Source organism: Hydra viridissima, unplaced genomic scaffold (assembly GCF_058129835.1).
Source record: "Hydra viridissima isolate aposymbiotic clone 2 unplaced genomic scaffold, HvirCarnegie_v1 scaffold_3, whole genome shotgun sequence".
Classification (NCBI taxonomy): domain Eukaryota; kingdom Metazoa; phylum Cnidaria; class Hydrozoa; order Anthoathecata; family Hydridae; genus Hydra; species Hydra viridissima.
In genome coordinates this window covers 7,142,722-7,159,555 of record NW_028324302.1, presented here as the reverse complement: position 1 = coordinate 7,159,555, position 16,834 = coordinate 7,142,722, and the positions used below count along the sequence as shown (strand labels likewise).

Below are 16,834 nucleotides of genomic sequence, written 5' to 3'. Positions count from 1 at the left end.
AAAAATATTTTTTTCCATCACAAACTATTTATTAAGAGTCAAAAACGCGTACGCGTAAATAGGATACGTTAGCCCAAATGGCAAACGTGTCTCATTTGCGTAGGTAAAACCTTCCGCATCGCTATGCTTAGAGTAAAAATGATTTTTTCCTTAACCCATCAACAGAAAATATTAAAACATGTAAAATCTGTGAGCTAGCTCAAAAGGACCTTCCAGGCCTTGGAGCCAACATACCCCCGGTCTACCTTAACGTTTATTTACATGATCAAACAATTTTTAAAGGGACATCGCTTTTTGAATTAGTAGTACAAAAAATGTTTTTTAAGAACTTCGTCAGCTTTTTTATTAAATGTACGACAAGAGCGAGAGTCATCTTACAAATCAAATTCACCAGAACGAATGTGAGCGAATCATTTCCGCACAGCAGATTTTGATAAAGTAGCTTCATTGTACACAGCACAAATTTTTCTCATAAGCTTGCGCAGCGTTCTTCCCTTTGTTATGACAATATTGCGAAATATAGCGCCATTTTTTATTACTTTTTTTCGTTTTTAAACAAAAATAACTTTTTAACCACTTCACAAATTTTACGACACGTAAAATAACGTTCAAACTGTCACCTCTCCTACGAGCGCATAGTGTGTTTCCTGAGTTATTTGCAAATTGGCGCCGTCTATCGACAAAAACTTTATAAACTTTTATCCAGAAACAAAATTTTAACAGGCAACAACTCGTGTTCGAAAGTAAAATACGTTTTAGGTTTTTAATATAGGGAGCTGACTATTTGCACCAAACTTGCTTAAGAAAATTTGTCATTTAGTACTTCTCATTTATATTTCAATTTCAATTAAGAAAAGATTCTGTTTCACGCGCACATCAAAGCTCTTCGCATATAAAAAGACAACCCTGCTCAGAAAATGAGATGTTACCTAATGAATGTAACCTAAAAAAAAAAAAAGAGAGATTATGTGGAATTTATATACATGAGTGCACTGTACGGTGATTCATTTGATGGAAAAAAAAAAATGTTTTAGAAAGATACCTCTGGTTCTTTATCAATTATGGTAATGCACACCAATAATTGGACTATTTGAAGCATATTTAGGGGTTCAGATCATCATCTGAAATGTGGCTCAATGGTAAACCAACCAAAACACTCTCCGCTGCTCGGCTACCTTCGAGAGGAGACGCTCTTCGGATGTTTTTTTTTCCCATCACTAAGAAGAAGAAAAACAAGAAGCGAAAATTTTGGATCTACAGTTGAAGCAATACTAACAATCAGAGAAAGGGACAGAATTCCAACTCAGAGGGTTAACTGAAAGAAAACTCAAGAAACTTTATCATGAGTATCTTTTTCTTAAAAAGAACAGTTTTCATACGACAGCTGTTTAAGAAAACTTTGACAGCTGTCGTATGAAAGAAGAAGTTTTCGAAGCTTATTTTGCAGCACTTTTTAACTTTTCAACAAAGGATACACACAGTTGTATGAAAAATGGCAAAAGAATATCCATCGAGCTGCAGTATGGGTTAATTGATCAATTTTTAGCAGCTATAGAAACTCGAAAGAGACTCAGAAAATCGAGCTGAAGACAAGCGCCTGCGATGTGAATTGCACAAAAATATGGAATATACAACCAGCAGTTGCTCTAGTTCCTCAGAATGTGAAGATGATGTAGAATTCCAAACATTATCTGCTTCTAATGCTGGCAGTTCAACAAAAAAGATGAAGATGACAGTCCTTTCTCCAAATGTTGCATCATCTCTTGATCCTGTCAATATCTCAGATCGCCGTGCACTCTTTGTTATAGGAACAGTGGCTCAGGCCCTCGAATTCCCTGTTCTCAGGGTTCTTGAATATTTTAGCCGCTTAATTTCAGATGCTGCGGCAAAAGCTTTGCATCGCCATCTTTGTTACTTTTCCAAGAGTTTGATCGGTTTAGCTTTTTTTAATTCCCGTGTCGATATCACTATAAAAAAAGATATGGAGAAGAACTTAAAGTATCCATCTAAGCAGAAAGTCGCTCTAAAGCGACAAGATGGCACTTCATCAATGAAAGTCGTTAACGATTGCGAGGAAAGAGGCATTGCCCTTATCATGACATTCAACTTGACCATATCAAAAGATGAAGACCGCAAACAATATTCTACTTCGTCTTGTAGATTTGCACAGAAAAAAATTTCTAACTGCATCGAAGGTGAAACTATCATAGATAGCTTAACAAGCTGTTTGAGACTTATTTTTATTGCTGAATTGTTTTATTTTATTCTTATGCAGCTGTTGCTGTAACGCGCAAGTTATACAATTATAATTGTCAAAACGACAATAATGTTAAAAATCATAGCAACCCCTAAACATTATCAGATTTGCTTCAAATCCGTTCATAAAATCACTATTAAAATCACTAATTTCATATGGAACAAGGGGGGCCTTGAGAAGATCAGGCAGGTTTTACTTTAAAATTTGAATCAATCAGCTTGTTGCTAGGATATAAGTGCCCTTGTTACTAGGATATAAGTCCCAAAATCTTTTTACAATGTGAGCGGAAGAAAACGTATTTGGAAACTTCAGGTAAAAAAAGAAATAATTTTTGTAAATTTTTAAAATTAGTGTATTAAAAATTCCGAAAATTAGTGTAAGGAACATGTTTTTGTTATGGTCAAAATTTATTTTATGCAACGAATTGATATCAACCTTTTGATTTTATTTTTGATTCGTTTTTAATTTTGATAAAGTATCAAGTTATTTCCCTGATTTTTACGAAGTTTGTAATAAAAGTTTTGACTCAAAGTTTTTAAAGTTATATCTATAAACTATTAGCTAAAATTTTAAAATTTTAATGTTTAGAAATTGACAGTTCCTTAAAGAATTAAAAATATCTTTCAAACTGGTAGCGATTTTAAAGCGTAATATCAGTATGGTCGAAATGCTTTAACAAATGGATCCTATAGGAAAAAGAATTTGACTGGCATACCAACGACTACCTTCAAATAATGGTTTAAGAAATTCTACAAAATAATACTTGTAAGGTCAGTCTTATTCAATTATGATGGCCGACTACACATTTGTCCATAAAAGTTATCGACGCGCTGAGGCTTTCGGGAAAAGGTTAAAGGACAGTCTACCAAATCAGCTGTACAACGTCAAAACACAGTATCTGTATTTTTCATAATTGGATATGAAAATGATTTTGTAAAGGACGTTGGGCCGCCAACTTAACTTCATACTTATCACTTGAAACTTCATACTATGAAGCTTCAAGTGATAAGTATGAAGTGATAAGTATGATACTTATCACTTGAAGCTTCATACTATGAAGCTTCAAGTGATAAGTATGAAGTTAAGGAGGCAGCCCAACGTACTTTACAAAATCATTTTCATATCCAATTATGAAAAATACAGATACTGTGTTTTGACGTTGTACAGCTGAAATGACTAGCAGAAAAACGTGGAAAAATCTGACGCGGCTATGGTTGTTACGTAGAGTTCGTTCATGATTTCAGAAGAACTTGTTAACCCTGTAAAGTAAGTTAAAAAAAAAAAAAATGTTTTTTAAAAAAAGTTTTTATTTTAACATAAAACAGACGCTGTACAGCAATTAGGCAATATGCGCAAGAAGTAGGGAAATTCGATGATTTACTTTAAAGAAAGCTGCAGCCATTCCACGGTAGGCATCTTGCTGGAGATGATGTTTTCAGAATAAAATTACAACAGAACATACAAAATTAACAATACTGTTTACATTTTTGATAATTTTACTCTAAATTTTGAACTGCGTTTCCTTTCTCGGACGATATAAACAGATTTTGAGTTATATCCTCCAATGGCCAGCGCACTCACGGTTATCAAATGGACCTATGTGAAAAACTTTAAGAGAAAGTTAAGTAAATTCCATCGCCATTATGGCACAAATTAAATGACAACGTTCGTTAAACTTTTCTTTTACAAAAAAAAAGCTTTCTCCAGCGATTACACAAATTTTTAGTTATAGCATGTTTCAATAAAGCATAATTTTGTTGTGCTGTTCCAAATTATTTATAAAACGACTAGACGAAAATCAATAAGTGAGACTAGATGCACGAGATCTAACACACGCTTTATACAAACGTAAAAGTTAAAAGTATATACATACATTGAAGTAACTAAAGACATTTCCGGTAATGTACAACAGATGCATAATTGAACTATAAATATTGTTAAGTACGAACTAAATTAAATATATTGTTAAAAACCTTTTTGTTTCATACAGAAAGCAGAAGTTCTATTAAACTTATGTAATTATTTATAGCATAAGATTCACGTAACTTAAACTTAATACAGCTAAAACTTTTAATGTAACTTTCGGCCTGAGAACTTAATATTTTGCGTTCTAATAGGTTATATGTTACCTATAAATTGCACTTCAGTTAAGTTTAACTGTTTAATTACTATTTAGTAAATAGACTGCCGTGCAGCATTTTCGGATGCGAAAACCTTAAAATTTAATTGACTATGAAAAAACACTAAAATACTTTTGTCATCGTCAAAAGGAAATCGTTGAACTTTTCTAACAACTTTGACTCCGGGGAATATTTCTTCGTTTAAAAAACTTATACTGAAGTTTTTAAAAGAACAGTTTAATTTTAAACCCGAATTAAAAGTCATCATGAAAGAAAAAAAAAGTATTTTTAAAAAATAAAAACGATAAATATTATTGAATATGTAAATAAGGAGTATTTTTTGTAAATTCAATCCTACAGAATGACTGCATTAACGGCACTCAGACGACGAACTCGCCAAAGCAAATGTAAAAAAACCAAAAAGATGTTTACTTTAAAATTATTGTTTAAGCTAATTGTACTGTTTATAATTATCTCAAACTCAAAAGTCGTGATTTATAAGAAACTCTCATAAACATTTTTGTAGTTGACAAAGCCATTTTCACGTGCCTATTGCAAATGTATTTGTATTTCATATGCTTAAGGAAGCGTAAAAAGTAAGAAAAAGTGTATAAAAGTCTAATGACAAATAACGCGTAAACAAAAGACAATAATGACAAATGCAGTTTCATTGTGCTATTTTAAGGGGATAAAATGTTTCATACATTGCTGGTTCTGAGTTTTTTTTCGAAAAAGATAGTCTGACTTCAGTTTACTTTCGCTGTTTCTAAAGAGTGATGGCTTTGGTAAATATAGTTTTGTCATGTTGAAACTTCATACCATTAATTACCATCGAAAAACATATAACTCTATTGCGCCCCGAGGGAAAATTAGACCATATTTAAAATTATTTCACTCCAAGGAGATTTGAGTTAGCGTTTTTATTGTTCTTGTTTCAGGAAATCAATGGCAATACTATATTCACATTCCTAGATGAAACCTCGAAAGATACCAGTTATGCGTCAACTATTGCAGGAGAAGATAATCTTTCACGATTGCTGATAAAATCAACACTTTTACAGCAGAACTCACCAGCTTATGAGTATGTAAAAAATGTCCTCTTATTTCTTAATTCATCGATGTTTGACCGTAAAATTAAGTTAGCTGTAAACTATGAAATTAAAAAACCATGAAAATCTCTTTTCAACCAAACAATATTTTTTCAGTTTCGCACTGAAGAAAGTGGTATTTGAAAAGCAACCACCGACAAATCTTCGCAAAAGCAACTTCTTCCATTTTGTGCTTTCCTTTTACGATAAAAACGATGCCGCAATTGAAGTTGAAAAAGGTATTTTTGTTGGCTTTGTCCAAGATAATGACGTCACAAATCAAAAGCGGAATGGAATTCAATACCAGTTGAGCCTAAAATTTGCTAGCGGTAAGTAATTAAAATTTTGTTTGTAAGTTTTGAAAAAAATATTTGTGCGCAAATATATGTAAATGATTACAGCACTTGTTATTATGCATGTTCTTTGCATATTTCGAATCTCTTTTTAAATCTCTCTTTTTATCCAATCTCTAAAAAGATATATAATCTCTTGAAAGGTTTTCAAACTACTCAAGATATATACGTCAAACTTATTGATGCACAAAGCGGTGCGGTAAGTAGAAAAAATTTTAAAGTGTTTTGATGAGAATTCACTCTTTCACTACTTCACTTTGTAAAAGTGAATAAGTAAATAAAAGTATTTTTGTATACGTTACAGGTAATACGTTACGAAGGACAGGATAAGAATCCTGAGATGTGTCGCGTACTTCTAACTCACGAAGTAATGTGCAGGTAAACGTACTTCTAACTCGTGCGTAAGTGATGTGCAGATCGTGTATTATTTGTTTAATGTTTAGGATTTAACAAAAAAAAAGAAAAAAGGAACGCAATTAATCTATGATATTTAATTTTTTTTTTTTTATCAACTTGCAGGTTATTCTTTTCTTTTATATATATATATATATATATATATATATATATATATATATATATATATATATATATATATATATATATATATAGATATATATATATATATATATAAATTAATAGTTTTATATTTTGTTGTTCTCTCTTTTTAATTTGTTCAGTGTTCAGTGTTTGGGAAATACGAAATTTCACTGTAAGGTGTTTAAAAAAAAAACACTTAAGCTTTGGGTGTTAATGGGGTATTTTGCAAAGACTGCTAACGTCGTTTTTAAAAATTACATTGCTTTTTAATCATATAAACGCTCATGTTTAGAACAAAAGTATTCAAAGTGTTCATATAGTTTTATTGTTTTTATAGCTCATGGTTATTGTAATAAATTAAATCTTTGAACTTTACAACTTTTATTTTAACGAACAATCTAATAATAATATATCTTTACAAATAAAATTATATATTTGTAAATGATAATTATAAATATTTACGCGGAAATCTTTGTTTAATATTAGTTAATTGTGTAAGTTTGCATTAAAGTTCAGCGAATTGATTAATTTGATTTCCACTGAGAAGTAAGTTTTCATCATTGAAATCATTTTTCATCATTGGGATGAACAGCTCTCATAACTGAGACCGACGTAAGTTTTTAATTTTACTTTAGATTTGCTGTTTACAATTTGCTTGTTATTTTAAATGTTAATTTTTTTTTAATTAATAACTTTTTTAAATGTTTGGATAGGATGAGAAAAAATATTCAGTTCAAAAGACCAAATAGAAGAATACGATGAAGTCTTACTATACCAAATCACTGTTTAAAATCCCTTCATCTTCAGCTGCGTACTCTGTTGGTGATATTTTCCATAAAAATATTACCTCCGTAGTTGACGATCATTTAACTACCGATTAAAAGGCTACCTTTAACTTTAACGAAAGCATTAATTCAGATGCCAGCTAAAACATTGAGGTGTTGATAGATACATCAGAATCTGAAGTTGAACTACCACCATCATTACCAGTATTAGATTAGCACTGATGAGGAAAATTTATATGGAAGCTATTCCGTTTACTATTCCGTTTATAAAATATCTTCGGGTCCTGCTAAATAGAACAATATCAAATCAACTTTGACAACTCCTAATAAAAATCCATAAAAAATAAGACAGTTTTATTTTCTTATCAATAGTAAAGGTAGAGAGTTCTCACCCTCCTTGATCGGTGTTTGCGTAATTTAACTAGGGGTTTGAACAAATAATATACTGAATATATTACGAATTTCTATATAATGTTTGTTATGAATTTAAAAATAAACACAAATCAGAATTGTTAAAATATTTTATAGATTTGCTATTAACATCAACAGATGGTCTTAATACAAATGTAAATGGTATTGAAATTTGTGAAAAAATGATAAAAATGGCCACGCATACTAAATAATGAGTATTTTTATTGGGTACATCTAATACATCTGGGTTTTATCCTTCCATCGAAATCATCATCTCTTAATCTTTGGATAATTAGGTTTTGATTAAAGATTTTATAGAAATAATAGCTTAAGGATCTAATTAATTAAATTTTTGTTTTTATGAGCTTAATTAAAACCTAAAAATATATAGATAAAAATTAAACAGTATACTTTTCAAGTTTCTTCCTAAAATGTATTTTTCCTAAAATGTGTTTTTCCAAGAAGTTTGCGCCAGGTGACAAAATATTACCATCCGATTTTGTTAACACCAATAACATTTTTGAAGTTAAAAAAATGTTATTGGTGATAACAAAGTTTTTTTTTGCTTTTTTTTAAATTGTATTTAAGATAAAAATAGATTAAAAGAACTTTGTTTAAGATTAAATTAAATGTAATAATTTAAGAAAAATTGAAAAAATTACTTTGCATTCCAGTCGCTGTTGTGAAAAAAAATCCTGTGGGAACAGAAACGAGACACCGTCAGATTGCGTAATAGTTGAGCGGTATTTTGTAAAATTCTTCATGAAATGTAACCAAAATTGTTTAAAGACGGCTGGAAACCCGAGAGATATAAGAAGGTTTCAGGTAAATTCAAAAATATAACAAAATAGATAAAACTTTTAAATATCTTTTTTAGAAAAGAAATAATTTTTTGAAAAACGATAATCTTAATTAAATCTTCTTATTAAAATGATAAAACTCAATTTAGTTTTTTTCTTGTTTTTTTTTTTGTTTGTTTGTTTGTTTTTTTATATAGCAATATATTTTTTTTTTTTTTTTTTTTTTTTTTTTTTTTTGCAAATAATAAGTCTGTCAAAATAATTTAAATATTTTCAAAGTAAATATGCTGAAGATAAAATTTTTATTGTTTTTTCCACTGTATCAAAGTGAAAATAACACAAGAAATCGAGCAATTTTTTAAAAAGTTAATGAAAGACATTCTTTTCTATAAAAAAAACAAACTTCGTCTAATGTTAAATATATATTGAAGTATATCTCGGGTACTATCTAGTCTTTTTGAATCACCCAGAAAGTAAACAAATTCATTACTTCTTTGAAAGTAAAACTTGCATTGTCAAATTTACGTTAGCTAAACTTTTCTTGCAGATTGCAATTGTGACCAACCCAGACACAAATGATGTAATCGGCGTTTCTACTAACATGTTTGTGCATAACAACTCTAAGCACGGACGCAGATCTTTGGTAAAGTTAAAACTTGATAATACAACAGATGCAGCTCCTGTAATTAAGGCTATGATTCCAAACGAAGGTTGGACTACTGGTGGCATGCATGTTGTTATTTTAGGAGAAAACTTTTTTGAAGGGATCCAAGTCATATTTGGAAGTTTTTTAGTATGGAGTGTTGAGGTGATTTTTTCTAAAAGATAATTTGCTTTTTTAAGCACAAACCTAAATGACGTAACTCGCTTTTTAATTTATGCACAAACTCAAATGACGAATGAATTTGCTTGTAGGTTTTTTCAACGTCTGCATTAAGGGTTCAGATTCCATCTCATCCAATACCAGCTACTGTTGAAGTTGTACTTGCTGTAAATTCAAAACCCATTTTCAATGGACCACCAATTTATTTTTTTTATAGCTGTAAGTTTCATTTATAGTTTACAAGTCAAATTTCTTTATTATTTGGCACTTTAAGTAGGGGGGGTCCAAAATTAACTTTTTTTAGATTTTTTGTAGTTTAACCACTTTTTCTTAATTAATTTTTTATGCTGATTTCGAATTTCACAATTTTTTTACTTCATTATCAATATTTAGCCTTCTACTTCAATTTTTTAAAAAAGTGATTTTTTTCACAAAAGAATTTACTGGTAAATTAAATGAAATCATTATTATTTTCAAATATAAGCGATGTAAAACACATAGTAAATTTTTTTTCATTTTATTAATAAAATATGTAATCATTATGCCTATTTATAAATAACACAAAAAATTAGACATTGCACATCATTAAGATAGTCTAATATTAATAATAACTTGTTTCGATCTCTATTGAAAGTGCAAAATAACTTTGTGGAAGTCATCGTAGGTGATTGTGGATTTCTGTGATGACTTTCCAAGTAGAACCTTCAAATTAGTAGCATATTCTTCTATAGTCATAAGACGGCGCTTTTTTGTATTTTTATCAAAAATCATGATTTTAAATAGAGTTGATTTCCGCGGCAATGACCTACTTGTATCTCTAAAATAAATTACTTCATTCTTCAATCGTTTTTGGCATTTTATCAGATCTTTCTCTTTTTCAATATATTCACTTACATCTGATCCAAAAGTAAATGGGCCGCCTTGTAGTTTTAAACAAGTTAAAATAGAATTTCTCCTGATGTAAAGCTTGTTGTTCTTTTTTAGTTAAGCCGCTTTGTCTCAGCTGAATCTGTCGCTGGTTCCAAATATATTCTATACTTTCAATTTTTCTAACAATAGGACCCATTTTCCGAAATAGTTCTAAATTACTTGAATCTTCATTTCTTAAATTATTTGAATATTTAAGAACATTACCACGTGAAACTGTTGAAAGTGACGGTTTTTTTCGAAGTCGATTGCTATGAGTTCCACACTGACGCTCAAGTTCAATATTATTTGTAATTGCTTTATCAACTCCAACGACTTGATTAAAAACGTAATACTCATCAGGTAACCGTTCATTGTTTCTTTCTCCAAACCCATAATGCTTTCCTCTTTGGTGTTGAAGAACTATAGCTAAACTTTTCCGAACTATATTTGCTAGAATAATGCAATCATCAAAGTTCTTTGATGAGTATTTTCGAACTACATCAACAACTTCTAAGCCATAATCTTCTTTAATGAGATTTTCAAATAGTCTCTTTGATACTCCTTGAACACATGGCTCTTTAAATTCAAAGAATTGTTGATTTATGACATCATTAGATAAGCTTGAATGCATCTTGCTAAAGAATATTTGCAGTTTAGAATGCGTGGCTTTACCTTTAGTTTTACAGAAAAATGGTGAAATGACTTGCATTCCAAAAGCTGCTACCACGACTAAAGTAACTATAATGTAATCAAAATTCATAGAATCTCGGACTAAACAAGCAAGTTTATTTGTAATATATTCATGTTGGTCCAAAAACTCCTTAAAGTCATCCCAGTGAAAGCAAACTATAGAAGAACATTTCGAAAGACATTCAAATCGAACATCTTTAAATTCAAAAAGAAAAATATCTTTGTTTTTACGCTGCATAAAAGTTTTAAATTCTTTATAATAATTCCATGGTTTTTGAATAAAACTCGGACCAAACAAGTTTAGTACCCATGAGAGAAAGGTTAAGGACAACGTTTCCGTACTTTTGTTAATAGATATATCTAACAGAAAGCCTTTGAAAAGGTTATCCATATTCATTTCATTTTCAATTTGATTTAGAACTTTTTCAATAGCTCTGTCAAAACCTAAAGCTGTATGTGAAGTGCAAAACAGTTGACCAGCAGGAATTTCTCTATTGAGTATATCAGCTGTGACTTTAGATATTCCTATATTATGAACAGTACTGTCAGTCATATGAACGTCTACCTTCTGGTATAGTTCTTCTGAGGTGTATTTTGAGGCTTCCTGTAACATTTCGAATGTTGTTTTTATTCCATCTGCAATATTTGCTGTAGTTTCTGAAGCAATTGCTAATGTAGGCAAAGGAAAATAATATTCTCGGTTAATATGTAAACCAGAAGGTGCAAAGGTCCCAACATGTTTTCGAGTGGTAGAGTCAGTTGCGTGAGTTATTATATCGCCACTATTTTTAGCTTGAACAACTCTGTCTGCAATCAAGCCAAGAGAATACGCGTGCATCTGTTTTAGTTTTTTACGAATGGCACTGCGTGTTGGGAGTGTGTTAGAATCAATAAATGTGTTCTCAATAGCTTCACAGTTATTTTTATCGTACTTTGATGTACGGTCAGTTTCATCTGGAATTTTCCATTTTGTTTTAAAAATTTGATTGCCGATTACTTTCAGTGCAACTTGCATTTCCCTCATCGAGAATCCTTCTCCATCTAACTCTGCACATGCATGGTAGATATCACTTAAGACTAAGTTTTTTGATTGTCGCACATTAGGTGGAACATAAGTATTGTGAGAACTATCTTCAAACATTAATTTTGATTTTGATCTCGTCATGTATGGCTGTTTTGGTTCACTTACATCAACAAACATCACTCTCTTTTTTTTAATTGGTTCAGTGTCTTTTTCAAAGAACTGATATTCATTTTTTGTTAATTCTTTTTCAAGAAATTCATCTTCATCTTCAAATTCACTTAACTCACTATCATCATTATCAACGTACATTGTCTGATAAACTGCTGTTTCATTTCTAATCTTTTTCTCCATTTTTCTTTTTTCATTAACAACTTTTTGATGGAAAGTTTTATCAACATTTTGACAAGTAAAATTTCTGTTACCACGCATGTTTTCTAGATACGAGTAGTCTTCAGCATTCATTGAAATACCGAAAAACTTCTCTAGCTTTTCACGACGTTCTGGATTAAAGCAGAAAACGTCAAAAAGTTTTTTAAGGGATTTGTTCATAGAAATACATCTACTTAAAAAACTATCACCTTGCTTGTTTTTGTCAACACCTTTTAAGTAGCGATATTCATTGATTTCACATTGCAGACGTTTTAAAATGGCCTGATATGATATTGTGTAGATATTACGCTCTGTCCAATGACTTTCTACTAACTTTGCAACTCTTCGACAAGCACTTTCAAAAGATACTTTATTGTTGACTTCGTTAAAGACAAGTGCAAGAACATCTCTGAGTAAAGGCAACTTTGTATGATAAAATTTATCAACTACAGGGAGACTTTCTAAAGGAGTTTGTTTATTTTGATTTAAAACTAGTTTGTTATTACGTCTTGTTACAATTTTTTTCATTTTAATTGATATCTAAATTTAGTTAACAATAATAAGCTATTTTTTAAGTATATAAAAGTTTTACGTTTTAACAAAAAAAAGTTTTATTACATTTTTTTTTAAGACGCAACTATTATTCATTTTAATTCAAATTTATCCAATCAAAATTTAAATTGCATAAATTTTAAAATAAAGTTGCGTAACTTTATACGCAAAAAAACCGCTGCAAAGATTTTTCTTTTATGTTTTTTTTTTTTTTTTATGTATCTTTAAAAATGTTTAAATAGAAGTAGAAGGCCAACCACAAAAAAATAGAAAAAACTGAATTGTTTTTAAAACTTTTCTACAAAAGTTAATTAAGAATAACTGGTTAAACAAAATATATAGAATTTTGGACCCCCCCCTACTTTAAGGTTGGAGTATATTTTAACATTTTTAGGCGAACCTTCTCTTGATTATGGATTTTCAAGATTAACTAAACTAATACCAAGACATCCTAATGATCCTATCAAATTAACTAAGGTAATTAATCATATTGTATATTTTAAATCAATTTTTCTCTAATGAGATTTTTCAAAATAATGTAAATCCGTTTAGGAAGATTTATTAAAAAGAGCAGCAGATATAGTAGAATCATTATACTCCCTTTCCTCGCCAATTCAACAAAATGGTTTTCAAAGCATTCGACCAGTTATATCAAATAACTACGACTCGCCTCAATCTCCCTACTATAACAACACGGCAACATCTCCTCAACGAACCTCGCGTAACATGCTGACTGTCCGACCACAAAATAAATCTGAATTGATTGAGGGTTTAGTTGAAGTTTCAAATGAGGAAAATGACATATTTGTGCAAGCATACGAGTCTCAAGTATGTTAACAAATTGATAATATTTGCCATGTTATATTTTTGCATATTTTCATTTCCGGGTTCCAAATGATAATTTCTTACTTCCTGGTTAAAATGTGCAAAAAGCTGAAATAACAAGTAAACTTGACTTTTTTATATTAAGCGCCAAGATGAAAGTAGCACGCTTGTGTTTAACAAACGTGTCAAGCTAGAGAATAGACATGTTATTTGCGGCCGAGTAGGATCTATGCAAGATGATCATTTCGCTTTTCAACAGAATGTCGCGTCGATGCTTGTCCCAGCAACTCTTGCTCATTCGCCAAATCCCTTTAACAATTTGATTAGCTATTCACCGATATCATCGCCATGTAACTACGTTTTTAGCCAAGGTTACCTTCGTGCTAATTTGAAAAAACTTAAGATATTTAATAACTTATTTTGTAAGCTTTTTTTTAAGCATTTCATGAAGAAATTCTAGTTCAGAATATATATATTTTTAAAGATCTTTTACCTAAATATACAAAAGATTTCATACTTATTTAATAGCTCAGCATTCCCCGACTGATTCTACGTCAACTCAAAACCTTCCTGCAAATAACTATTCTGCTAACGTATTTCACTACACAGCGCAACATGACCCAGCAATATATCGCAACTTTCAGCATAAACAAATGATTCATCTAGGATCTGAGAGAAATTACCAATTACTACAAGAAGCTGCACCAGGTTTTATTTATTTTTTTAAATTCATAATCATTTTTCATAATGAATATTTACTTAATGATTGTTTATTTAACGATTTAGAATGTGCAGTTTCAGCGTCTACATACACTGCACAGCAGTATCTATAAAGAAGATGACATTCGAGCTTAATCATGCAACCAACTAGTTATCTTTTAAGTTATTTGTCTTCAGATTTACTATACCAGCATGGTTGGGGTGTTTTCTCTTACAAACTCAGTATTGAAGTTTTTGGTCAAATGTTTGAGTTTCAAAAAAGATTTTAGAAATTAATTGCGTTTACAAGCAAAATAATGTTGCCATTTAGTTTACTTATGTTCGGTTTTCTACTTAAATGATTGGTTGGTAGAGCTGGCTTTCAAAAGCAATTAAGCAAACAGTCTACAATATTTAAATTGTTATATGAATATTTTAAATTATATTGAGTAGATTTCGGATATAAATCTTTGTGCATTTAATTTCTACCTTCTATGTGCCATTTGATTCTTCTTTTATGTGATTTGACCTTCTATGTGCATTTGATCATCTTTTTAAAATTCCATTTTAAAAGTTTAAAGGATTACTCTCATGGAATATATCTTTAATATTTGTTAATATAACTATCGATACATTTTTTTATTAAACAGAAAATTACGTTTGCAGCTTAATATGGAATTTAACTTTTTTCAAATATTTTTAACTGCATTTAACGAGGTGAAAATATATATTTTGGACAAGTAGTAATGCAGTGCGCGCCATTTTACAAGGGGTGGTACTGCAGGCCTGTGCGCCATTTTACAATGGGTGGAAAAAATAAATTTTAAGTTACACATTTTATATAATTACAAAATTTAAATTTCATATACTTACAAAAATTATACATCTACCTTTAAAACACCGGTTATGATGTAAAGAAAGTTTAGATTTCCAATGCGGTTTTCAAATCTCTTACTGAGAACATTTTAAACAAGGTAAAATTAAAAAACTCTTCACTTTTATTTGACTAGTTTTTATTGATCAATTTTGCATAAGAGACTACAAATAAAAGTGAACACCAATTGCACTGCCTCGTTACAAACATTTTCCGAAATAACAGGATGGAACGTTAACATTTCTTACAAAAAAGTTTTTAAAATAGCTCAACCCAAAAACAAATGAATTTACACTATACCTATGTAATCTAATGTATTGCAATAAACTAAGTATGAATTTTAAACTGAAACAAGTAGATAAAAACTGCAGCAGGCTGAGACTATATCATTGTAGTCAAAATATATCTTTCTGGGTACACCTAGATGATGGTTTTTTGGATGGTTCAATTCAATTACAAATGTATCAAACTTTTCTACAACTTTCAATATGGAACACAAGCTGAGGACAAAACCATAAAAAGTCAAAACATTCTCGAATCTGTTTCTTCGCATACAACATATATTAGTAAGACTACATTAAATGACCTTAACAGATTATCGCTAGAATTACAAATAAAAATTTGAAATAAATTATCAATACATAATATTATGCTTCAATTTTAGCCAGGATCACTGATGTTAGTAATATTAAACGAGGGCCTGCCCGAGGCATTTGCAAGTTAAACGACTGCTTGACTCCCTAATCTTTTTTTTTTTTTTTTTGCATAATAAAATGCCGAGAAAACATTCAACACATTAATGTAGAACGTGTATGTTTTTATATTCAGCATTTATTCATTTTGCAATACATAAAGGTAAAGTAAAAAATTTTTAGTCAACAAGAGCCTTTTAGGCGCCTCGCTCATATCCTAAATCTAACAGTCTCAGATGTGGCTAAAGTATTGTGATGACGGTGATATTTTTCAATAAAAATATTAATGTATATAGTAACAGCAGCAACAGCAACAGCAACAACAACAACAACAACAGCAACAACAATGATAGTAATAATAAGATAATGTTATAAATAATGATAATAGTAATGATAATAATAACAATTATAATACAATAATAATAATAAAATATTAATAGCAATAGTAAAAATAATAAAATCAATAAAAGTAATAATGATAATGATAATAATAATAATAATAATAATAATAATAATAATAATAATAATAATAATAATAATAATAATAATAATAATAATAATAATAATAATAATAATAATAATAATAATAATAATAATAATAATAATAATAATAATAATAATAATAATAATAATAATAATAATAATAATAATAATAATAATAATAATAATAATAAGAATAATAATAAGAATAATAAGAATAAGAATAAGAATAAGAATAAGAATAAGAATAAGAATACGAATAAGAATAAGAATAAGAATACGAATAAGAATAAGAATAAGAATAAGAATAATAATAATAATAATAATAATAATAATAATAATAATAATAATAATAATAATAATAATAATAATAATAATAATAATAATAATAATAATAAAAGTAATAATAATTACTATTGGTTTTTCTTTTCTTACATATATTACTTAACAAACAATCTCAACTATTTATCTCATGAGTATTTTCTATTAATACTTACAAATACAGATAATAATATGTAATCAAAAGTCACTTAAAAATCTTCTCTT

At 29.4% G+C, this 16,834-nt stretch overlaps 1 protein-coding gene across 4 annotated transcripts; it reads left to right on the top strand.

Moving 5' to 3' along the window:
- The first annotated feature begins 1,573 nt into the window (after positions 1 to 1,573).
- On the top strand, positions 1,574 to 14,744 carry LOC145202546 (transcription factor unc-3-like). 4 transcript variants are annotated; one of them, XM_090082868.1, is made up of 14 exons: positions 1,574 to 2,569; positions 2,846 to 3,523; positions 5,316 to 5,458; positions 5,583 to 5,794; positions 5,962 to 6,017; positions 6,123 to 6,196; positions 8,226 to 8,376; positions 8,899 to 9,159; positions 9,267 to 9,393; positions 13,113 to 13,195; positions 13,271 to 13,546; positions 13,689 to 13,914; positions 14,072 to 14,251; positions 14,330 to 14,744. In XM_090082868.1, exons 6-14 carry the CDS (start codon positions 6,159 to 6,161, stop codon positions 14,374 to 14,376), a joined length of 1,389 nt encoding a protein of 462 aa, XP_089938994.1. In that variant the 5' UTR covers positions 1,574 to 2,569; positions 2,846 to 3,523; positions 5,316 to 5,458; positions 5,583 to 5,794; positions 5,962 to 6,017; positions 6,123 to 6,158; the 3' UTR covers positions 14,377 to 14,744. The 4 variants fall into 4 exon arrangements, with proteins under 4 accessions (XP_089938994.1, XP_089938991.1, XP_089938993.1 ...); XM_090082865.1 differs by lacking the exon at positions 1,574 to 2,569 and having other exon boundaries at positions 3,488 to 3,665; XM_090082867.1 differs by lacking the exons at positions 1,574 to 2,569; positions 2,846 to 3,523 and adding an exon at positions 5,015 to 5,162 and having other exon boundaries at positions 13,689 to 13,893.
- Positions 14,745 to 16,834: the final 2,090 nt, after the last annotated feature.

Excerpts from the sequence above, each read along its gene's own strand:
- LOC145202546 (XM_090082865.1), top strand. The coding sequence starts at position 3,630 with ATGATTTACTTTAAAGAAAGCTGCAGCCATTCCACG. Across the intron at positions 9,160-9,266 it reads TTTTAGTATGGAGTGTTGAG|GTTTTTTCAACGTCTGCATT; the intron begins GTGATTTTTTCT and ends ATTTGCTTGTAG. Across the intron at positions 14,252-14,329 it reads ACTACAAGAAGCTGCACCAG|AATGTGCAGTTTCAGCGTCT; the intron begins GTTTTATTTATT and ends TTAACGATTTAG.